The sequence below is a fragment of the Salmo salar genome, chromosome ssa02 (assembly GCF_905237065.1).
Source record: "Salmo salar chromosome ssa02, Ssal_v3.1, whole genome shotgun sequence".
Classification (NCBI taxonomy): Eukaryota; Metazoa; Chordata; class Actinopteri; order Salmoniformes; family Salmonidae; genus Salmo; species Salmo salar.
The window spans coordinates 76,784,748-76,808,204 of NC_059443.1; the positions used below are offsets into that span (position 1 = coordinate 76,784,748).

General features: G+C 42.1%; 1 protein-coding gene across 1 annotated transcript; it reads right to left on the bottom strand.

Annotated features, from left to right (window-relative positions):
* Nucleotides 1-941: 941 nt before the first annotated feature.
* Nucleotides 942-21,098, bottom strand: LOC106593387 (myosin heavy chain, fast skeletal muscle). The gene is made up of 40 exons (XM_045710212.1): nucleotides 21,082-21,098; nucleotides 20,726-20,953; nucleotides 19,628-19,774; nucleotides 19,275-19,431; nucleotides 18,914-18,941; nucleotides 18,541-18,649; nucleotides 18,295-18,387; nucleotides 17,871-17,931; nucleotides 17,584-17,682; nucleotides 16,352-16,455; nucleotides 15,818-15,956; nucleotides 15,443-15,561; nucleotides 15,142-15,291; nucleotides 14,877-15,047; nucleotides 12,851-13,154; nucleotides 12,435-12,499; nucleotides 12,252-12,339; nucleotides 12,018-12,135; nucleotides 11,739-11,862; nucleotides 11,160-11,296; nucleotides 10,430-10,685; nucleotides 9,991-10,233; nucleotides 9,489-9,665; nucleotides 9,247-9,392; nucleotides 8,977-9,067; nucleotides 8,182-8,571; nucleotides 7,934-8,060; nucleotides 7,628-7,746; nucleotides 6,067-6,263; nucleotides 5,747-5,930; nucleotides 5,464-5,629; nucleotides 5,177-5,301; nucleotides 4,713-5,021; nucleotides 4,299-4,502; nucleotides 4,024-4,149; nucleotides 3,725-3,895; nucleotides 2,132-2,236; nucleotides 1,940-2,035; nucleotides 1,391-1,522; nucleotides 942-1,059 (listed from the first exon to the last, which is right to left on the bottom strand). The coding sequence occupies exons 2-40, from the start codon at nucleotides 20,939-20,941 to the stop codon at nucleotides 1,039-1,041; spliced, it is 5,814 nt and encodes a 1,937-aa protein (XP_045566168.1). The 5' UTR covers nucleotides 20,942-20,953; nucleotides 21,082-21,098; the 3' UTR covers nucleotides 942-1,038.
* Nucleotides 21,099-23,457: the final 2,359 nt, after the last annotated feature.

Genomic DNA, 23,457 nt, shown 5'->3' on the forward strand with positions numbered 1-23,457 from the left:
GCATCATCCCAAGAAGACTCAAGGCTGTAATCGCTGCCAAAGGTGCTTCAACAAAGTACTGAGTAAAGGGTCTGAATACTTATGTAAATGCGATATTTCTGTTATTTTTTATAACATTACCAGGTATTGTGGGGTATTGTGTGTAGATTGATGAGGGGGAGAAAACCTTTTTTAATACATGTTGGAATAAGGCTGTAACGTAACAAAATGTAGAAAAAGTCAAGGGGTCTGAATACTTTCCGAAGGCACGGTATGTGTTGTGGTGCCCAATGACAATGTTATGATCATAGAAATAGAATGACTAGAATGGTCCTGGACCCTCTGACCTTAGTAGTTTGACTGGTGAACTCATGGCTGCACATACAATGGCAAATCTGGTACTGTGATGTAAAATGTAATTTAGAAAGTTTATACTAGGACTATTTGCTTCCTATCTTATTTGGATGTACAAATGTTGATTACATAAAGTATGTTCTCACTGACTTTTCTGTCAAGATATCAGTTAAATCAGTCTCTGTCAGCCATTGAATAGCCTTGTATTGTCAGACATCGCACCGTAAACGGCTGGGGGCAAGGCTAGAAATTGACATAAATATTTAGTCAGTGTCTGATTTTTACATACTAGTCATTCTCTCCAATGGCAATCTACCAGCATTACCTTGAAAAAAGCAGAAGCTTAAATGCAGAGGATGGCTGAACTACATTGAATTCAATAAAAGTAAGGCTAAGCAACAACAAACTTACATCCAAAGCTCAGTCTGAGAATTTGGGTGGTTACATTTCTTCAACCTCATCCCTCAGCTGTTTTCAAAAAACAAACTGCTTTGTCGGGTGGCCACTATTGTTGTTCAAATTCCAGATTGCTCCTTTAATTAAAGTAAAATATTTTATGGTATGAAAAATCTATTTGCTGAGTAATAAGTCCACAGTCACAAAGGAAGTGTATGTAGGCCTACTTGTTTTTAATCAATGCTCAACATTTCACCATGAAAATCATATTTTATGGAACACAGGAAAATGATAAGACTTTGGTCTTGTTTATTCAGCAACTTCTTTTCCCTGTAAGAAGAAAGACAGAATATAATGGATCAGTAATAATAATGAACATGATAAATATACGGATAGACTTGGATAGAAAATAATGGATCAGTAATAATAATGAACATGATGAATATATGGATCATACATTTAATGCTCAGTGCTCAGCTTGAAATGTTCAATTTTGAAGTACCAACTTGAAATAATATTTTGAAATGTTCTTCTTAGAGATCTTAAATACAGTTGAGTGTAAAAGGTCAGTATTGACCTCTGAGAAGACTGAATCATAGGTGGTGTTGATGTGGTCATATCTGAACATGAGTCAGGTATAGGTTTAGCAGCAGTTCTGTACCTTTCCAGAGTCACGGGTCTTGGCTCTGAGCTTGTTGACCTGAGTCTCAGCGATGTCAGCACGCTCCTCAGCCTCCTCCAGCTCATGCTGAACCTTCCTGAACTTAGACATGTGCTGGTTTGCTGCTTCCTCCTGGGTGAGGAAAAGAGAGGGAGAGCAGAACATCAGCATTTATAGTTTGAAGCTTCAGGTAGCAAATTAAAACATTATTTTCAACAAAACACATATTGGCAGATTTAGGATAGCAATGTATACAGGGAGATAGATGATACAGCAGAGAAAGTGAGTGGCAGAATGGGATCAAACCGCTGCCTCCAGCACAACCACTAGACCAGCAAATTCATATTCAACCCCCTCTCCTTTAAGTTGGTAACACATAGGCATAGGGGACACTCAGAAATGTGTATAATTTCTTCAGCATTTACTTGCACTATCAATTGTCATTGTTGACTGGCGTGCTCTGGCAACACTTCAACTAAATCATATGGACATTACGTTTTGTAGAGAAAAACGCCATTTTCGAATGTATGCTTTCAGAGTCTGACTCACCGCTTCCTCAGAATGCCTCTTGTAGGCCTTCACTTTCATCTGCAGCTTATCGACCAGGTCCTGAAGCCTGCTAACGTTCTTCTTATCCTCCTCAGTCTGTGGGAGAAGAGCAAAAAATCAATGTCACAATAGTTTTATACACAAACCTGTCTGTGTTAGTGTCAAGTGTGTGAAGAAGGCACTTTCTCTTACCTGGTAAGTGAGCTCCTTGACTCTGCGCTCATACTTGCGGACTCCCTTTACCGCGTCTACACCTCTTCTCTGCTCTGCCTCGACCTCAGTCTCGAGCTCACGCACCTTTGTGGAAGAAATAAACGTAGGCGTTTGTTGGAGGTCATGAAATCAGACGTAACAAATCTTTGTAAAACAGAGGTATAGTCTTCTACCCAGTCAAGGAGGCACAATTGTTATCTGTTCCTATGTACTCGTTTAAAACATTTATTGAAGGGGTCTGTAATAATAACAACTTTTCATTATCTAGGTCAGTGGTTCTCAAAGTGGAATTTACCTTTCAATTTGTTTATGTATATTTCTAGCAAGAACAGATTAAACAGCCAGGGATCTTTGGAAAACGTTTAGAGGGTGCAATACATTACAATGTAATATTATTAATCCACAATTTATGTTATTAACTCTTAGATAAACAACGGGTCTGGGAGGCTCACAACTCAATTATTCTTGTATTAGTAATATGACTGTCGATGTTGTCATGCGTTTAGTGGTGTATGGTGCAGTACCAGTAAGGCGACTAGAGGCCGCCACTCGCATGTTTTAATGTTGTGACATTGCTTCCATTATGGAGCTCGCGCAATGGCAGTTGAGAGAAGTTCGCCAATTGAGCTAACAGAAAGTCAGAAGTACCGACATAAATACATTTTTATATCTTTATTTTGAAGGTAAGCGAGTGTAACATCACTATATTCAAGACGGTAATGTTTCTGGAGTATGTACATATGTTTGTTGAGATGTTATGTTGTGTTTTTAGGAATTTATGAACTTATTAACGACCGCTAGCCTACAAGCTAATTCAGCCATTAGCCCGCTAGCTGGTAGCCCCGCATAGCAACGCTAGCTTCCCTAGCAACGGCCGGTAAATGAGACATAACTATAGAGAGCGAAATTATTACTATAAGATTAATTCGATGAATGTATATTATATTTTGTGTTGATATTTATTGTGAATTATTATTATTATTATTATGAATGAAATGACAGATTAGAAGAAGTCTGCTGAGACAATGAAGCAACTAGATGAATGCATTTAAATTTATTTAAAGGTCTTGGATCAACTCCACTAAATAAGTGTAAAAGTATTATAATTTGTTTTGTTATGATCATAAATTCACTTTAATTTAAGCTTTAAAACTGCAACATTTTCTTTTTGCCCCAAGGCAAAATGTGTAGAATGACATGATATGACCTTTAAAACTGCAACATTTTCTCTCTGATGCAAAGAGGGGGGACTTAAAAATGTTATTTCCCTGGGCCCCGAGACTTGATTAGTCCAGTCATGCACTGCAGAAGTCATAGGAAATCTGCGTGGATGCTATTTTTTATCGCACTTTAAAGTAGGAGTTGTGTTCTGATATTATGAGGGGGTCCCTGATGAATTCGCTATCACAAAAGGGTGGTCCCCGATGCAAAGAAGTTTGGGAACCCCTGATTTAGGTGGGTTATTGCGAGAACAAGTCACTAAACAATGCTCCTGTGTATTTTTATATGATCAAATACATTTCCAGCAATCAGTCTTTTAATCCATCCTAATCCACCCTGCTGGTAACTCACCCTGGACTCCAGTTTCTGGAGCTGCTTCTTGCCTCCCTTCATGGCCAGATTCTCAGCCTCATCCAGGCGGTGCTGCAGGTCCTTGACTGTGACCTCCAGGTTCTTCTTCATCCTCTCCAGGTGAGAGCTGGTGTCCTGCTCCTTCTTCAGCTCCTCAGCCATCATGGCCGCCTGGAATAATAGTTTGTTTAATTTATGCACCAATCATAACGTCCCTCTCAGATCTTTGTTGTTCATAACCAGCCCAGCTACCATTGGCACTTGGGGACAAATCAAGTGGATGTAATTCAAGGACTCACGTCAGTGATTGCCTTCTTGGCCTTCTCCTCTGCATTCCTGGCCTCCTGGACGATGTCGTCCACCTCTCCCTGCACCTGCACCAGGTCAGTCTCCAGCTTCTTCTTGGTGTTCAGAAGGCTGGTGTTCTGAAGGAGGAAGATGATTTGTTGGACTCTGAAGAGAACTTGTAAGTCACAAGACTGAAATTATGAAAATCTAAGGCACTGTGAAATTCCAGGTGTGTTTAAAATGTATGCTTGGTTGAGTTTCATTTGAAATGGCTTTTGACCCATACTTGGGAGTGCAGCAGTCCAACACGCTCGCTGGCGTCTACCAGCTCAGTCTCAGCCACTTTGCGGCCTCTCTCTGTCTGCTCTAGAGCAACTCTCAGCTCCTCGATTTCAGCCACCATCAGACCGTTTCTGCGCTCCACCATGGCTGCCTGCTCCTTCATGTCTTCTGCGACACGGACGGCGTCATCAAGGTGCAATTGGGCATCCTGTGGTTCACAATGACATCCGTTCATTAGGACTTGTGGAAGTAGGGGTGATGTGATAGAAATGTTAATTGGTAAGAATTTCCCCAGTATCGCTACCTTTAGTACATAAACTACTCTATTAAAAACCTCTGTTGTATTATTTTCTATAGTTTTACAAACAAATTCCTCTCCATGTTCAGGTTTTTGAGCCTGATGTCCCAGTCCCTTTACCTTGAGCTGTCCCTGGACGTTCCTCAGCTGTTTCTGGGCCTCAGCGGCCTGCCTGTTGGAGTGGCTCAGCTGGATCTCCATCTCGTTCAGGTCTCCCTCCATCTTCTTCTTCACCCTCAGGGCATCATTCCTGCTCCTGACCTCAGAGTCCAGGGTGCTCTGCATGGAGTCAACCACCCTCTGGCTGTTCCTCTTGATCTGCTCCATCTCCTCGTCCTTCTCAGCGATCTTCCTGTCCACCTCACCCTTGATCTGGTTCAGCTCCAGCTGCACACGCAGAATCTTGGATTCCTCGTGCTCCAGTGTTCCCTGGACAAACAGAAGCAGTCAGGTCAATTGTGTTCAATACATTTAGGAATTAAATATATATGACTACAATAAACTCAAATACAGACAACATTTCACTGTAACTGGCATTTGCTAGTGTACCACTGCTTTTCCCATCAAACAGCTGTAGTTTGTACCTCAGCCTCCTCCAGAGCGGTCTGGATCTCAGACTTCTCTGTCTCCACGGTCTTCTTGGCCTTCTCCAGCTCATGGATGCTCTTGCCAGTCTCTCCGATCTGCTCAGTCAGGTCAGAGATCTCCTCTGCACACACACACACAGGAGCAGTTTACACTTGGGAGATTTTCAGTGGATATCACCAAAGCACTGAAGTTGACATTGAATCATAATATCAGTGAATTTATTAACAGCAATTAATATTGCTAATGAAACATGAGCCAAATAGAATTGCTGTCAAATGCTCACGTTGCAGGTTCTTGTTCTCTCTCTTCAGAGTCTCCAGATGATCCAGAGCCTCCTCGTAGGAGTTCTTCATCTTGAAGAGTTCAGTGCTCATAGAGCGAGCCTCCTTCTGAGCTCCTTCCAGCTCAGCCTGGCCCTCCTCATACTTCTGCTTCCACTCTGCCAGAACCTAGGGGAATCCATGGGATTTTCATCAGAAGTCATTGATGAAGAGTTTTAAATTATAAATATACTACAATTATACTACAGTAAATATCAGCCTATGGTGAGGTTTATTCATTTTCACCTTGTCAAAGTTTCTCTGCTTCTTGTCGAGGTTGGCGGCCAATGCGTTGGCTCTCTCAACGTCAATCATGAGGTCCTCCACCTCTCCCTGCAGCCTCTGCTTGGTCTTCTCCAGGGAGGCGCACTTGGAGTTGGTCGCCTCAATGGTCTCCTCGGCATCCTGCAGACGCTGGGCCAGCTTCTTCCTGTTGCACAACAGAGGGTGGTTTTGTGAAGTGAGAGATATGTTACAATACATATTGATGTAACATTTTCTCAGAGCCCCCTATCACTCTCACCATCCACACAATATCTGAGTTTTTTCTGTTGCGTGCGACTCACTTGGCCTCCTCCAGCTCCTCTGTGCGCTGGATAGCATCAGTTTCATACTTAGTCCTCCACTGAGCCACCTCACTGTTGGCCTTGGACATGCCGCGTTGCAGCTCTGCCTTTGCCTCCTGCTCCTCCTCAAACTGCTCCCTCAGGAGGTCACAGTCATGGCGGGCAGACTGGACACCGTGGGCCAGTGCGTTTTTAGCCTGTGAGAAAGAAAGACAAGGAGAGATGAGTGAGATAGTCAAACAAATGATGTGGACTTGTTTACGTGAAGCTGTGCGGTTTGTTGCTAACGTTACTTTGCTACCTGCCAAAATTACGGTTTTACTTTTTAATTACCATTTTGTAGTTACATTTTTTCCCTCGCTCGATTTTTTACATTCAACTTTTTCATCCCTGACGCTTTATCTGTACATGGTTCTACACTACCTCCACCAGCCGAAGCTAAGTAGTAACATTAACATTATGCCTTCTAATTGCAGTCGCTGTACTCATAATATACAGGAGAACGATCGCCTTATGGTGAGGATAGCCGTGCTGCAAGCCCAGCTTCAGACGCAATCGTTAGGCAAGGGTAATTTAAGTGTAGGAAAGGATGAAACAGCGTCTGTGCCACCAATAAGTACAGATAGTAATATAAATCCCCTCGCACAGTCCCCGCAGCCGGACAACTTTCTCATGGCTTCTGGAAGGAAATGCTGTAGGAATGCTCAACCGGTGTCGCTCATTCAGCCGACAGAAACTTTAAACCGGTTTTCCCCATTAAAATAAGCAACGAGTCGGAGTCGGAGGCCGAGCCTTCTCTGGTCTCTCCTCCACCCGTTACGGGGTCTGAGCCGCCGAAGCCTCCCACCATTAGCTCTGACAAATTGAAAACCCTAGTCATTGGCGACTCCATTACCCGCAGTATTAGACTTATAAAGAATCATCCAGCGATCATACACTGTTTACCAGGGGGCAGGGCTACCGACGTAAAAGCTAATCTGAAGATGGTGCTGGCTAAGGCTAAAACTGGCGAGTGTAGAGAGTATAGGGATATTGTTATCCACGTCGGCACCAACGATGTTAGGATGAAACAGTCAGAGGTCACGAAGCGCAACATAGCTTCAGGGTGTAAATTAGCTAGAAAGATGTGTCGGCATCGAGTAATTGTCTCTGGCCCCCTCCCAGTTAGGAGGAGTGATGAATCTCACAACTCAATCGCTGGTTGAAAACTTTTTTTCTGCCCCTCCCAAAAGATAGAATTTGTAGATAATTGGCCCTCTTTCTGGGACTCAACCACAAACAGGACCAAGCCTGGGCTGCTGAGGAGTGACGGATTCCATCCAAGCTGGAGGGGTGCTCTCATCTTATCTATGAACATAGCTCCACAATGAGATAGGGTGCAGGCCAGGCAGTAGGCTGTTAGTCAGCCTGTCAGCTTAGTAGAGTCTGCCTCTAGCACAGTCACTGTAGTCAGCTCAGCTATCCCCATTGAGACCGTGTCTGTGCCTCGATCTAGGTTGAGGGTGGTGTAGTCACCGTCTATGTAAAGATATGGCTCTAAACTCCATTTTGGGTCCCTTACCTTGACCTCCTCCTCAATCGCCCTCTTCAGCTCCTCCACCTGCTGGGTGAAGGCCTGTTTTCCTCTGGTCAGTTGAGACACGAGAGCTTCCTTCTCCTCCAGCTGGCGACCAAACTCACCTGCAGGGACAGAGGAACATCTTGTTAATAGGGTCACTGTTTTCTAAGATTGAAAATGTATTTTGAGGTATCGTAGGGCATTGTTAGTTTCTACTGTACTATTCATCACCTATGTGGATACAGCCCACAACATGTATTGTTTTCTACTAAATGAAAGCATTGGCTTGTTGTTCATTGTTGATGGTACCATTTTCTGTCAGGAGTCTGGCCCTCTGTCCGCTGATGTCGTTGACCTGGCGAACATTCTCATCATTCTTAGTCTTGAGCTCACTCAGCTGGTCCTCAAGAGTACGGCACATCTTCTCCAGATTGCCCTGTTAGTGAAACATGTTCCATCATTACTTTATATATGTGACTCCTGTCAACTTCAGTTCACTTGAATGGTAATGTAGTTGACCCTCCTCAACACTGCTTTACCAAAACATTACTACTCACCTTAGCCTTAGCGACAGCCTCCATGTTGCTGGAGAGGTCATCAATCTCCATCTTGTATTCGCTCTTCTCCTTCTCCAGCTTCTGCTTGACGCGCTGCAGGTTGTCGATCTGCTCCCCGAGCTCAGCCACACTGTCGGCCTGCTTCTTGCGCAGAGCGGCAGCTGTGGCCTCATGCTGCAGGGTGGACTCTTCAAGATCACGACGCAGCTTCTGGAACTCAGCCTCACGCTTCTTGTTCATCTCAATCTGAGCAGCAGTGGCGCCTCCGGCCTCCTCCAGCCTCTCGCTGATCTCCTCAAGTTCCCTTGAGAGATCGGCCCTCTGCTTCTCAACCTTAGCCCTGGCAGCACGCTCAGCCTCAATTTCCTCCTCCAGCTCCTCAATACGGGCCTAGAACAGGGGTAGGAGCAGGGGGGATGAACACTACAATACAGTTGAAACAATTGAACCTCACAAAATAAGTATAGTATGTATATTTTTCATAAATGTGTTTAATACAAAGCCAGTTACACTAATATATTCAGTAGACAGTGTCCCATGCAGGAGCCAAACCCTCAAAGGTAAGAAGTTAGACAGAGAACTCTAGATGGATATAAGCCATTTTAACATGGATATTGTCATTGAGGGCTGAGTGGGGATAGTAAGATGCACCAACAAGAAACACCATCTTCCAACCTACTAAGTCATCAGAAGCAACCTGGAAAACTGTCTGCTGCCAGAAAAAGTGTGCATTTGTTTAAAAGGAAATTATTAAAGTCTGCTTTTCTGTACTGGAGCTTATATCCTGTACTATACCTGGAGTTCCTTGATCTTCTTCTGCAGCTGAGCTCCCAGAGACTGTTCATCCTCAATCTTGCTGAGGAGCTGAGTGGTCTCAAACTCCTTCCTAAGAAACACAAACACGTTGATTGCAGAGTTGGTTTTGCTTTGATAGTGAAATGGCAGAGGATCATACCATTCACTTTGCTTTTAAGAATCACATGCACATGCTAATTCATAATTACAATAATTAGTCAAGAACAACCATTATAGCAGGTAATACTGTGGTCATTTGTTTGTGTTTACTTCTTGATTTTCTCATCAGCTTGCTGCTTGTCATTCTCCAGGTCCATTATGGACTCCTGGGCCAGTTTCAGATCTCCCTCCAGCTTTCTCTTGGCTCTCTCAAGGTCCATACGGAGCTTCTTCTCTTGCTCCAGGGAACCCTCAAGCTAGATGATAAAAACACATATATTGTTAAAATCTAAACAACTGAAGATAATATCATCTTACATGCTATCATGGCCAAAATGTCCAACTCCACTCACGTCGTCCACTTGCTGTTCCAGCTTGGTCTTGGCCTTGGTCAGAGTGTTGACTTTGTCCTCCTCTGCCTGCAGGTCATCCAGTGTCTGCTGGTGGGCCTCTTGGAGGGCTTTCTTCTCCTTGGTCAGCTTGGCAACACTCTCATCCATAGACGCCATCTCCTCTGTCAGGTTTTTAACCTGTAAATGGTCACAACATAATTATACTTCACCATAAAGGGGCTATTTAGTTTGTTATATATTACATTCAATTAATTTAGATTAGAAATGCCTCAACAATTACTGTACTATATATTCAACACTAGATGTCAGTGTTCACCATGCCAGTGTACTGAATGGAAGTCATAAATGAGGGGGAGCAGAACATGCAATGAATGTTGGGAGTACCCCACAACTGAAATTCTACTATTGTACAACGTGAATTCCATATCTGTTAAGGTATGTTTTGAGTTGATTAGTGTTTGGATTATTGTTTGGTTAGACTGTCTATGGTAAGACACAAGACCTTGTTTTCAGTGGCGTGCTTCTCCTTCTCCACTTTGGCCAGGGTGAGCTCCAGGTCATCAATGTCCTTCTTCAGCTCAGAGCACTCATCCTCCAGCTTCCTCTTCTTGGCAGTCAACTCAGCATTGATCTCCTCCTCATCCTCCAGCCTCTCGGTCGTCTCTTTGAGTTTGGCCTCCAGCTGGATCTTGCTCTTGATGAGCCCCTCACACCTTTCCTCAGCATCGTTCAGACTCTCTCCTTCCTGGTTTCACAAAAGGAGTAAACAAATCAGAGGCCTCACTTTGTGTATCAAAATATACATTTTACTCAAAGAGGTCAGAGCAAATCAATAGAAATTCATGAGATATATAACATGGGCAATAAAAATGTGTGTTCATATGTATTTGTTTTAACGTGTATGTACATTTGCCCGTAATCATTGTTGTTTTTTCACTCACAGACGCGACTTGGAGCGCCAGGTCGTTCTTCTCCTGCGTCAGGGCCACCAACTTCTCCTCCATTTGCTTCTTTGTGGACAGAGCCTTGGCCAGGTCTGCTGTCATCTTATCATAGTTCTCCTTCATGTTGGCCAGCTCCTTCTCAGTCTCAGCGCTCTGCAGCAGGGGCTTGATCTTGAAGTACAACTTCATCCATGGCCAGGTTTTCACATTCATGAATGAGCGGATGTTGTACTGGATGGAGTAAATTGATTCTCTGGTTGACAGAAAGGATAGAGTGGCATGGTGAGTGACATGCTTGAAGCTACATTCTGTGATTAGATGAACAACAAAACAGAACCACCTGCCACTGTTTGTTTACAGCTGAGGAATGGGGCTAGGGAAATGTAACCCCCCTTAAATTCATAGACAGCTCTCTAGATGCAAGGACTGACAGGTCGTGCGTGCTAAGATCATGAGGCATTTTATATTCTTCAAGAATAAATGGGTAAATACCACACATTTAAATGACAATTGAACAGCCAAATCCCAAACTGCAACTATAATGCTAGAATCCTTAGTTGCTACATCCATTTCTGGACTATATGAATTAACCCAAAAGCTTTAGTTGACCATTATAAGACGTACTTTCTCATTCTGAACAGCTCACAGCATATACAGTATTTAATCTTAATGCATTAGATACAGCTGGTTGACAGAAAGCTTTGCCAAGATGTCTACTATTCCTCACCTCCTCTCCATCATCTTGCTAAACTCTCTCCTCATGAGGAATCCACGGCTGAGAGCCTGGACCATGCCGACCAGAGTGGCCAGCTTCTCATCTCTCATCTCCTCCAGGACACCCAGCAGACCGGCTTTGAAGAACACCTGAGACACAGGTTAACATGGTAAATGGAACCACAGATGGTGACAGATAGAAATGTTGGAATCAAAAGAGGGGAACAACACCACTAGATTGATTTAAACAACATTAACTTTGATATGGTTACAAACAAACCATGGGATAGGTTGTTTCTAAATTTTTTGTTATTCTACAGTAGATTAATAATCTACACAGATACAGATAACTGAAGCCATACCACTCTAACACAATGTACATGATAATGAGTTTAGTTTCTCTTCTATACTTGTGATGTATGACTTTGGAGAAAGAAACACCACCATGTTTTTCCATCTTTTCCATGAGTTAAACGAAGAAGAAAGAACAAAAGGATGGATAGATCACCTGGAGAGATTTTATATGGTACTGGTTTAAATTATCATTCAAGTTGTGTTTTGTTGTCAGCTTTGCTGGGTGTATTTGACTGACCTTGGTGTGTCCAAACTTGTAATCCTCGTGATTCACATCAATGGACCCAAGCAGCTTCTCAGAAGCCTTCTTGTTGTCCATGAACTGGCCCTCAGGGATGACACTGGCGTTCAGTACTTTGTACCTGAATGAGGAGACATTTTTAACATGTCAAGTTGTAATATGTTGGTTATATTTCATTAAAGGTCAGCCAATTCAGGTGCTGGGAAAACCCTTGGAGCAGATATTTTCTGTGGTGTGTGCATGTGTGTGTGCGTGTGCGTGCTTGCGCGTGTGTACCTCTGTTTGAAGTCAGCATAGATGATTCTGCTGGGGAAGCCCTTTCTGCAGATCCTGATACCCTCCAGTACACCATTACACCTGAGCTGGTGGATAACCAGGAAGTTCTCCATCAGACCTTGTAAAACAAAACAAGTCTCTTTTAATACTCATAAACAGGTTAAAGATTGGGATTGTTAAGGTTACTGATACTGTACTGATAAGATTACATATTTAACTCAATATTTCTTGTACCTGGAGTCTTTGACTCGTTGGGGATCAGGCAGCGCACAAAGTGAGGATGAGTGCTCCTCAAGTTGGTCATCAGCTTATGTAAGTTCTCCTGTAAGAGGGTTACAAACCATTTTCTCAGACATACTGTAGTTTATGATAATTGCACCTTTTGAAGGACTGAATATACACATTTCAAAAGCTCACCCTGAACTGGGAGGACACAGTCTGCATGGAACCACCCTTCTTCTTGCCTCCTTTCTTTGCTTTATCTGTTAAAATGGGGAAAAGTAAAAGATAACTAGAAAAGTACATTTCCTAGAGTGGGTGGAATAAATAGAATAATAATAATAAGAGTATGTAAGAAATCTAGAGTGGACTTGTCTTCAGCAAGCACACTAATTATAAACCAGAGAATCTCTGGTTAACTTCACACTTATCTACAGGCAAATGCTGCCAATGAGATTGTTTAAAATAACACCTATTGTTTTATTAAATTAACCGAGTGTATGAGTAAATCAACCCAGTGATAAACCCTGAAAAATTGTGATACATTAAAGAACATTTGAGTCTGAATTGTAACTATTATTTAGTTAAATATTGTGACTTGATACTAGTCTTACCCTCAGGAGGGGGAGGAGGATACAGGGCAGCCAAGATTTTGACTGAGGACTTCTGGTACAGCTGACAAACTGAGTCGTTCAGGGGATCCTTGTTCTTCTCCAGCCACCCAGTGATGTTGTAGTCCACAGTACCGGCGTAATGCACCAGGGAGAAGTGGGCCTCTGCCTTGCCTTTGGCAGGCTTGGGCTTCTCAAACGCATTTGTTTTGCCAAGATGCTGGGCGTACAGCTTGTCCTTGAAGGTAGTGTCTGAAGACTTGGGGAACATGCACTCCTCTTCAAGGATGGAGAAGATGCCCAATGGCTTTACGAAAAGAGATGTATATCAAATTAGTGATATTTTCATTTAGTTAACATGCTATTATAGGATTATATTCATTTAGGGACACATAATAGGAAACCTATTGAGTTCTCAACAGTCAGTGGCATATATTAATGGGTGCCAAGGGAAGCAAGGCTTCCCAAAGAAATGGACATAATATAATGTATCTTTCGTCTCACTTAGCAAGAGGCTGAATGTGTCTCACCAGGTAAAGCAAAACTGCACCCCTCTGTCTCTGTATGTGTAGCCCTTCTATCTGATGCTGTCTGGTCAAAAAGAGTATGATATTGTAGCATTGAATGCAAAAGAAGCCAGAGAGCATTTGGCCTCCCTTTATATATATATTTTTTATACAAAAACAGCAAATCAGAGTTGAGCTAAACTGAGTGAGCTAATCTGTGAATGGTTCTGGTGCACCAAAAAATTTGTCAAGGAAAGACAGTTTGGATTTGGCTTCACACCAAATCAAGCCAAACGTCATTGACAGAAAGAAAAACTTCAATTGTTGCATCTCATTGTGTTGTTGTCCTCTGGAGGGTAGCTAGCTAGCTAAAATTGTCCCTTTCCTAAATTAGCCATGGATGGAGATAGGGAGTTTTACTTAATTCTACGTACTGGCCAATGATTCTAACACCAATTCTGATACAACTATAAAATTAATACATTGTGCTTTGGCCAGAGAGTAAGGAAGTTCAATATGTAGCTAGATGTAGAAGGATAATGTTGACTACCTAATCGTTGCCCAGGAAAGGAAGTTAGAATAGCGAGCAAGTATTTTAGCCAGGTAGCTTAGAACAATTGTTTTTTAAGCTTTTAAGTTTCTGCAACATGAAAGAGAGGAGGGTGGCATTGGCGTTTCTCTGCAAGTAGGGTGAGTAAACATGTTTTTTCTACTTACTCACACAAACATTAGTAACATGGACAAACACATTTAGCTTAGGTTGATTGGACTAAAATCGTTTTTGGAATCTTTTCATTTTCACTGTATTAGACTAAGCATAGGTTATTTGATAATGTTGAAATTGAAATGGTGCTGGAATATTGGAGGGAGGCAGCTACTGTTTTCGATGCGACTTGCGGTAAATCTCTGTGTTTCTAAATCAATAGATGTTTAGTGGTCCGAAAATGGCAGAAAGATGTACTTGACTGACCATGCTATTGGTCATGTAACTGTTTGTTACATGCATTATGGACTCCACGAGACAGATGTTGCTCTCCGGTTTTGTGATGAAACAAAGGTGTTGTTGAATTTATTCTACCACTGTGTCTTCTTACTGTCTCGGCCTTAGGCCTGTATATATTTTACCCATATATAACTAAGCAAGTCAGTTAAGAAAAATTCTTATTTTTCAATGACAGCCTAGGAACAGTGGGTTAACTGCCTTGTTCAGGGGCAGAACAGCAGCTTTTTGCCTTTTCAGCTCGGGGATTCGATCTTGCAACCTTTCGGTTACTAGTCCAACACTCTAACCACTACGCTACCTGCCGCCCCATATCTCATTGTCAAAGCACATAAACTAACAGGTTATAGAGCAAACAACGTAATTATCACAACACAGGTTGTAATATGGATTTTTTTTACTCGATTGGCATCCCCAGTGGATTTAATACTGTATATGTTGTACCACTGTGATAATATAATCACAAAGCACTCCGTATGAGCTATGCTGTTATGGTCCATTATAATCCCCATAGACAGCTTACCTTCTCAATAAGCTCAATGCAGGCAGCCAAGTCCATGCCGAAGTCAATGAAGGCCCAGACGATTCCCTCCTTCTTGTACTCCTCTTGCTCCAGGACGAACATGGTGTGGTTGAAAAACTGTTGCAGTTTCTCATTGGTGAAGTTGATGCACAGCTGCTCCATGCTGTTGTACTGTTGATGGAGTTTTAAAAGGGATCATTTCATCATACAAGGCTGTAATCCATCTCAGTCACAACTAATTGTCTTGTTCTGGTCTCATACTCACATCAAAGATCTCAAACCCGGCAATGTCAAGCACACCGATATAGAACTGCCTTGGATTCTTGGTGTCCAACATCTCATTGATACGGATGACCATCCACAAGAACATCCTCTCATAGATGGACTTGGCCAGAGCACTGACTGAGTTATTAACCTGCAATGATAATACCTCAAATTAATATGTGTGATATTGACCATGTCTAGTGATAAGGTGATACAAGCTTGGGAAAAACAAAAGCAATGCACTCGCCCCAACAATAATTCCAGTGCTCAGAAATGGTAGATTCTGTGTTTGGCCGCCTTACCTGAGGCACAGTCTGTCCCTTGGTCACATACTCGTTGCCAACCTTCACTCTGGGGTAGCACAGAGCCTTCAACATCTCAGCTGAGTTCAGGCCCAGCAGGTAGGCGATTTTATCAGCCACTGGAAAGAGAACCAACAACAACAGACTCAGGGACACAAGATCACTTGTTTCTGATTTCACACTAACAAAATAGTTTGGTTAACTTCTTTGTGGGCTAGGTTTTGATTCACCCACATTTTGGAGGTTGGAATTTGTTCTCCAAAAATGATCTCCTGCCTGACTTTCATGTGGCACTGTCTGTCTTAGGTGTTCTATTTCTATGTTGGGGAATGGGACTAATGTTCTACATATTATATATCTATGAGTGGAACTCACCCTCTGTGCCGTCTGGCTCGGCCTGCTCCTCACGCTGCTTCTGCTTGAATTTCAAGTTTCCATGGTGCAGTACAGCTCCTGTCAGCTTGTAGATGCCAACCTTCTCATCATTAGAGAAACCCAGGATTGTAATGGCATCCTGGCATTAAAGAGGAAGTACAACAGTGATGAACTGAACTGTAGTTTGGTCAGTTACACTACAGTTCTCTGCTGCTCACTGCAGAACAAATGGGATGGATAGATTTGACTGGCTTCTCTATTCCACATGATAACGTTTGGGCAACACATTAGTAGATGGCAGCACAAAATTAGTTTTACACAGTTCCACAGGGCACTTAGTGGTGCTCTCTTGTGGAAGGCACAGAGATTTCCTTGAGGCACATGCCTAACTAACACAAGGCATTTAGAATCAAACAAAAACATACATGAAAATTCCCAGCTGCCACCAAGTTGGAATTTCACAGTACATTCAGTGTGTATGGTGGTCCTACCTATTCTATATCTATAGTTTGGTTAACCCTTTGTTTGACTCACATCTGTGGCATCCAGCTCTTCATTGTCATTGATGCTGGCCACAGTGATCTGACCCTGGCTGCACATGGGGAAGTCGTAGGGGTTGGTGGTGATGAGTGCCATTTCTGTGGACAACAGAGAACAGCTTGTCAGTTAAATGTCTTAGAATTCTGCTGTCCTACCTTTACAGTATCTCTCCCTCCTTTACTCAGTAGATGGACTCAAGGATACATGTAGTATATAATAAATAGGGGCCACAGTGTCTCCTGACCCCTCCTGTCTCAGCCCCAGTATTTATGCTGCAGTAGTTTATGTGTCGGGGGGCTAGGGTCAGTCTGTCACATCTGGAGTATTTCTCTTGTCTTTTCCGGTGTCCTGTGTGAATTTAAATATGCTCTCTCTAATTCTCTCTTTTTCTTTCTTGCTTTATCTCTCTCGGAGGACCTGAGCCCTAGGACCATGCCTCAGGACTACCTGGCTTGATGACTCCTTGCTGTCCCCAGTTCACCTGGCCGTGCTGCTGCTCCAGTTCCAACAGTTCTGCCTGCAGCTATGGAACCCTGACCTGTTCACCGGACGTGCTACCTGTCCCAGACCTGTTGTCCCAGACCTGCTGGAACCCTGACCTATTCACCGGATGTGCTACCTGTCCCAGACCTGCTGTTTTCAACTCTCTAGAGACAGAACTAGCGGTAGAGATACTCTCAAAGATCGGCTATGAAAAAGCCAACTGACACTTACTCTTGTGTTACTGACTTGTTGCACCCTCGACAACTACTATGATTATTATTATTTGACAATGCTGGTCATTTATGAACATTTGAACATCTAGCCCATGTGCTGTTATAATCTCCACCCGGCACAGCCAGAAGAGGACTGGCCACCCCTCATAGCCTGGTTCCTCTCTAGGTTTCTTCCTAGGTTTTGGCCTTTCTAGGGAGTTTTTCCTAGCCACCGTGCTTTTACACCTGCATTGCTTGCTGTTTGGGGTTTTAGGCTGGGTTTCTGTACAGCACTTTGTGATATCAGCTGATGTAAGAAGGGCTATATAAATAAATTTGATTTGAAATAGCATCAAAAGAGGAGACTGAGACTTGTGGACTATTTCCCAGAGACCTTCCAAATGTCTAGATGCCTTGTTACCTTGGATGTAATCATTGTAATAGTATTATTAGTGTGTACTATGAATATTTTTAACAAGTTTCACAGATGGGGGTGGGAAAGAGTTCCTCTGAACCTCTACTTTGTCGTACCAACTAGCTCAGGTTTGTGGCCTGTCATCATCTGGAAGAAGATGTGGTAGCCTCTCTCATCGGGCAGTTGGAAGGACACTCTGGACTTCTCCAGCAGGTCTGAGGGTGAGTGAGAGAGAGAGAGAGAGAGAGAGAGCGTGAACGACACAAAGAGAGAGAGAGAGGAAAAAGGAGAGAGATCGAGAGAACAAGAGCGAGAACATGAGATACATTTAAATTGAATGATCTCCCCCCAAAATTCTGTGTGCATTTAGGAAAGCATTGAGAAACAATCAAAACTAACTCACAGGTTTCAATATCAGCTTTAGCCAGTTTACCACCTTGGAAGTGAATCCTGATGAATTTACCCTATATCAGAGCATGGGGGTTAGAAATAGGCCAACAAATCTAACATTTTACTTTGATAGACCCCTTTAAATGTTACAGTTTGTTGGACAGATGTTGGATCTATTGATACAGATATAGGAGCTTGATGTAGGATCCAGTTTGCTACAGCAGGAAAATAATCCTGCAGCAACAGGAAATGTGAATTATGATGAAATTTTAAAGATGAAAATTACAATTTTAGAACTTCGAATACACTACAAGTTCGAATTTTCAGCAACAAATCAGTGATCAAAATAAAATTGTAAATCTGTATAACGAAAGGGGACTACTGAATAACATTTTTCCAATATAAGGTCATTTCCACAGTATGCCCTTCATACTTACAAAGCGAGACGAGTTGTCGTTCCTCACTGTCTTGGCATTACCGTAAGACTCCAGCAGAGGGTTAGCTGCAATGATCTGATCCTCAAGAGACCCCTGATTGAGACAAACACAAGTTACTCAAAAACTGGTAACATTGTCAAGTTAGTTTTTCTCAATTGCTTGAAAGAGGATTCACCACTGGAAAACAAGTTTACACAGCCAACCAAACTGAAATGTGTTAAAAAGACAAACATAAGAACAACCTACCTGCATTTTGCCAGGTTCTGCTTCCTTCTTGGCACCAGACACTGCAATGGTGGCAAAGTACTGGATGACACGCTTGGTGTTGACAGTCTTTCCTGCACCGGATTCTCCACTGGTTTATATGACAGAGAAAGAGGGGTTTTAGTTACATGTCCGAGTGTCAAATTGGCTTTCACTAAGAAATAGCATAGAAAAATACACTGTTAACCTGTGTTCTGACATAAGTCTTTAACAAATACTACTTCTCATCGACTCGTTATTACACATAGCCTAATGCTCTAATCCATTCATATTGTCATGTATATCATCACACCAATTGACCCAACTTATTACAATAGAAACACTTTCTCAAGTGACATTTTAGTAAACAACTTACGTAATCAGGACGGACTGGTTCTCCTTATCTGGAACCAGAAAACACATTGCCTATCATACTCAAAACACATGGGGACATTATTTAATTCATAGCATCATCATCAATTTGAATTTGGAACATTTTCCATTCAAGGGTAGTGAAATCAGATATTCCCAGCAAACTGTTATTACCTAGACTAGAAAACAGGAGATACCTTTCTGATGCATAATTGAATTTCCATTGATGCATCCATCCATCTATCTATCTATGAGCACTTAATGGACATCTATCCAACCAACCAACCATCCATCCCTCCGTCCATCCATCCAACCATCCATTCCTCCATCCAACCATCCATTCCTCCATCCATGACAGCTCGTACCAATCATCATGAACTGAAAGGCGTTGTCAGAGACGGAGAAGATATGGGGTGGAGCCTCCATCCTCTTCTTCCCTCTGTAGGCGTTGACAACCTCTGCGTCGTACACTGGGAGCCACTTGTAGGGGTTCACCGTGGCACAGAAGAGCCCAGAGTAGGTCTGGATGAAAGCATAATTACATTTGTGGATTAGTAAAGTCAGATGTTCTTTTACCTGGATTTATGTGAGGATGTGGGTGTACTTTGGTATACTGATGTGGGTCGACTGTATTGATTTGTTTTGGTTTCTACCATTCATTTATGTGTGTATTTATTTTGTTCATGTATGTGAGTGTTTGTATGTGCAGGTTTCTTACATAGATCATCCATGCTGCATAACGCTCTTTGAGGTTATACAACACAGAGGCTTCATTCAGGTATGTCATCATGGCCATGTCCTCAATCTTGTCGTACTTAGGGGGGTTCATCTCGAAGATGTCTGCATCTTTGAACTCTTTTCCTTCCTGAAATAGTCAGGAATATAGATTACACACAGATAACGGCCCAGTACATCACTGGGGCCAAGCTTCCTGCCATCCAGGACCTATATAATAGGTGGTGTCAGAGGAAAGCCCAAACAATTGACTCCAATCTCCCAAGTCATTGACTGTTTTCTCTACTACCGCACGGCAAGCGGTACCGGAGTGCCAAGTCAAGGACCAAAAGGCTCCTTAACCGTTTCTACCCCCAAGCCATAAGACTACTGAACAATTAATCAAATGGCCACCGGACTATTTAAATTGCACCCCCCCCCCCCTCCCCATTTGTTTTGTACACTGCTGCTACTCGCTGTTTATTATCTATGCAAAGTCACTTCACCCCTACCTACATGTACAAATTACCTTGACTAACCTGTACTCCCACACATTGACTCGTTACCAGTACCCCCTGTATATAGCCTTGTTATTGTTATTTTATTGTGTTACTTTTTATTATTTGTTTTACTTTAGTTTAGTTGGGAAATATTTTCTTATCTCTTCTTGAACTGCGCTGTTGGTTAAGGGCTTGTAAGTAAGCATTTCACGCTAAGGTCAACACTTGTTGTATTCGGCGCATGTGACAAATAAAGTTAGATTTGATTTGATCAAAGTGGACATGACTGAATGCTTTTTGCTCATTAATATTACAGTTCAATCCAACATTTAATCCAACTACTTAGTTATCACCCACTGACACATACATGGTGATTCTTGACTTGTCAATATCAAAAGTTCCATGGCAATTTTAAATAGCAGCTTTAAACATGATGTGTTTGAATGTTATATTCTGCTTACAAAAACAAATACATGTTCAATCTATCTGTTGTTACTGATTACATATTGTCTATTGAAATGTTTTTGATCATTTTGATGATTTTTCATGAAACAGAGTAATTACACGAACTTGAACTTGAATACTTTTCAGATCAGGCTTACCTCCTTAGTGCCGTCAGGTTTCGTGACTGTTACAGTACACTTCCCGTCAGCCCTGGCAGTGACCAGACCCTTAAGGTACAGCTCTGCCTTGTCTGTCACATAGCAGGAGTTCTTTGAATCAAAGGGTGCGGTTTGTGCCTCAATCCTTTCCCTCTCAGGCTTACGGAGGTATATGGCAGCCTTGCCGTAGATTTGCATCTCAGCGTCCGTACTCATGGTGACGGATAACTAGGAAAGAGATGAAACAAGAAACATGATTGACTCTGTGGTGCTTCCTCCCCAGTCAACAGAGTTAGGTGAGTGGTATCTCTCAGAATATTCTCACTTTTTATGTGAAGTCTCAAACCATGTCTCACCTTCTTTTTCCCCTCCTACAGATGAATGTGTACTTCTTGGAGGACCCTGTGAAACATGAGAGTGTTGCGAAAACGCAAAAGTCAAAAGCCTTATCATTTTAACCCCAGAATGTCTAAAAAAAACATTTAAGTAAATAATTAAAGCCATGTCAATTTAAACTACAGGTCCAACTGCTAACTTTCATTTTCCTAATAGCATCTCACTTTTCTACTGAAATAAATACCCCTGAAAACCCAGTTGCATTCTAGACTACTCCCTTAATTTACAAACAGGTGCTGGAGCACCACTTTAGACCATAAAAGGAAGTTACAGATTTGAAGTAATGCACGTTTAAAGAAAACCAATGGCACTTGATTGCATATTGTCAAATCTTACAAGAGACATGCAGCACTCAATTTAAACAGTGCAGTTAGCTACTGCCTCAGTTGCTGAGTAAAGATGAGACAAATATACAAATCTAAGGAGGTGGAGAGGTCTTACCACAGAGGAAGAAGGTATCTGACTTATGGATGCTGGGGCCTCAGCCTCCTTATATCTGGTTGGAAGTGCCAACCAGGCAAAAGTTAATTATGGACCACTCTGGGAAAGGAAATGAATTGGATGAGAGACCTCTGTGTATCTGTCTCACTAGCACCTCCCACTTCCAGGAGCACCACACTCCCATGACATTATTTTTTAATGTCATATTTGTCTCTGAATTGAATTTAGCTGAATTTATGTAAATGAGAGATGTCATTACTACTAATTATGACAATATCAAAAGTTTGATTCATCCCAATGTTACTTCTACTGAACCTCATATACTGTAATGGAGTGAGTCCATGTTGCCCCACTACAACTAAAATAGTTTTCATTAAACCTAATTTGGCCTTATTTAGTTCCATTTTAGTGGCATTAAGCCTCATCAACAACTTTATATATATGTTCACCTGTTATTAATACTATTTAGCTTGTAAATACATCTGAACTGTCTCCTCACCTCATGCTTGTGACGGAGTTGGCAGTTACCTCGTGCTTCCCTTCATTTGATTTATCACCCTGGTGGAACCATATTAAATTAATATTTAAAATCGAGAACAGAAACATTTAGGCTTTCAATAACAGCTTATAAAACCGTTAAATCTAATGTGTTATTTATCTACAGTATGATCTATTAAAAAGATTCTCGAGACGCTTTTATTTGTCTCACATTTCAGTTGGCTAAAACAGTCCAGTAGGATTCTTATGACTTACATAACATCATAGCAGTATTTCAATCATCTTATCCACTCATATTGCTGACAGCGATATAGCTGCCTCAAACTTTTATTACACTCTGAAGTTAACCGCTTAGCAGCTGAGCTGACTTCAGTAAAACTGTTATAAAATGAGTAGGGAATAGTTACAATAAAGTAACAGATTCCTTTACATTTACGTTGCATTTTCACCACCTGAATACACCCTGTGTGTTTGGGGTGCTGTGTCCACCCAGCACATTAGTAGGGAGAACGGGGTTGGTTGTCACTTTTTACTCTGGTGTGTATTTCTCATCACCAGTATATCTGTCACGGATCCCTCCGGAACTGTCATTATGCAGACCTGGTTCCTATTCCCAGTGATTAGTAATTGTATAAGTATGCCTTGGGTTTACCAGTGTCCTGTCGATTATTGTCACAATGTCCGTTGGTTCGTGTGAGTACCTGTGCTATGTTGTGTTGGCTTTCGTGCCATTGTTATTGTGCAGATGATTACGGTTTTCGTCCCGTGTGGAATCATTGTGTGCGTGTGTGTTACGGGTTTCATCCCGGTGTATTTATTCAATGTAAATCTCTTTTGTTAGGGTCTCAACCCTGTGTTTTGTATACGTGTTTGTTTGGTCTTCGTCCCCGTGCCTTAAACATGGCACGCTGTCATTTGGGAAATTAAAACCCCTATTACGCATTCCTGCGCCTGTCTCCCGATCCTTCATACCAACGTGACAACATTTTATGAGGAAACCAATGTCTTGGGTTGAAATGGGGACCCTTTTTATCCTCATATCTTATTCCAACATGGAGTTATGAGTCATCAAACACACTCTGTCCACTTGTGACAACCAGCCCCATCGCAGGGGCAGTATTATTCCACAATACTGATGATGTCACACAGTATGGGGTTATTCTTGTGGTAAGAGAAAGTGATGCAATAGAGCAAACAGAATCTTAGCAATAGCCATGTCTTTCTTTGATTGAACAATATTCCTAACAAAATGCAGAATTTTATGCTTTAAGAAAAGCATATGACATTTTGATCTTGGCATTTAATGTATACTGGCAGTATACTCTATACATTACTGTATACCCCCCATGGCTTGACCTAGGAAGTCAGAAAATAGGTTTGAAATATAGCTCTCCCTT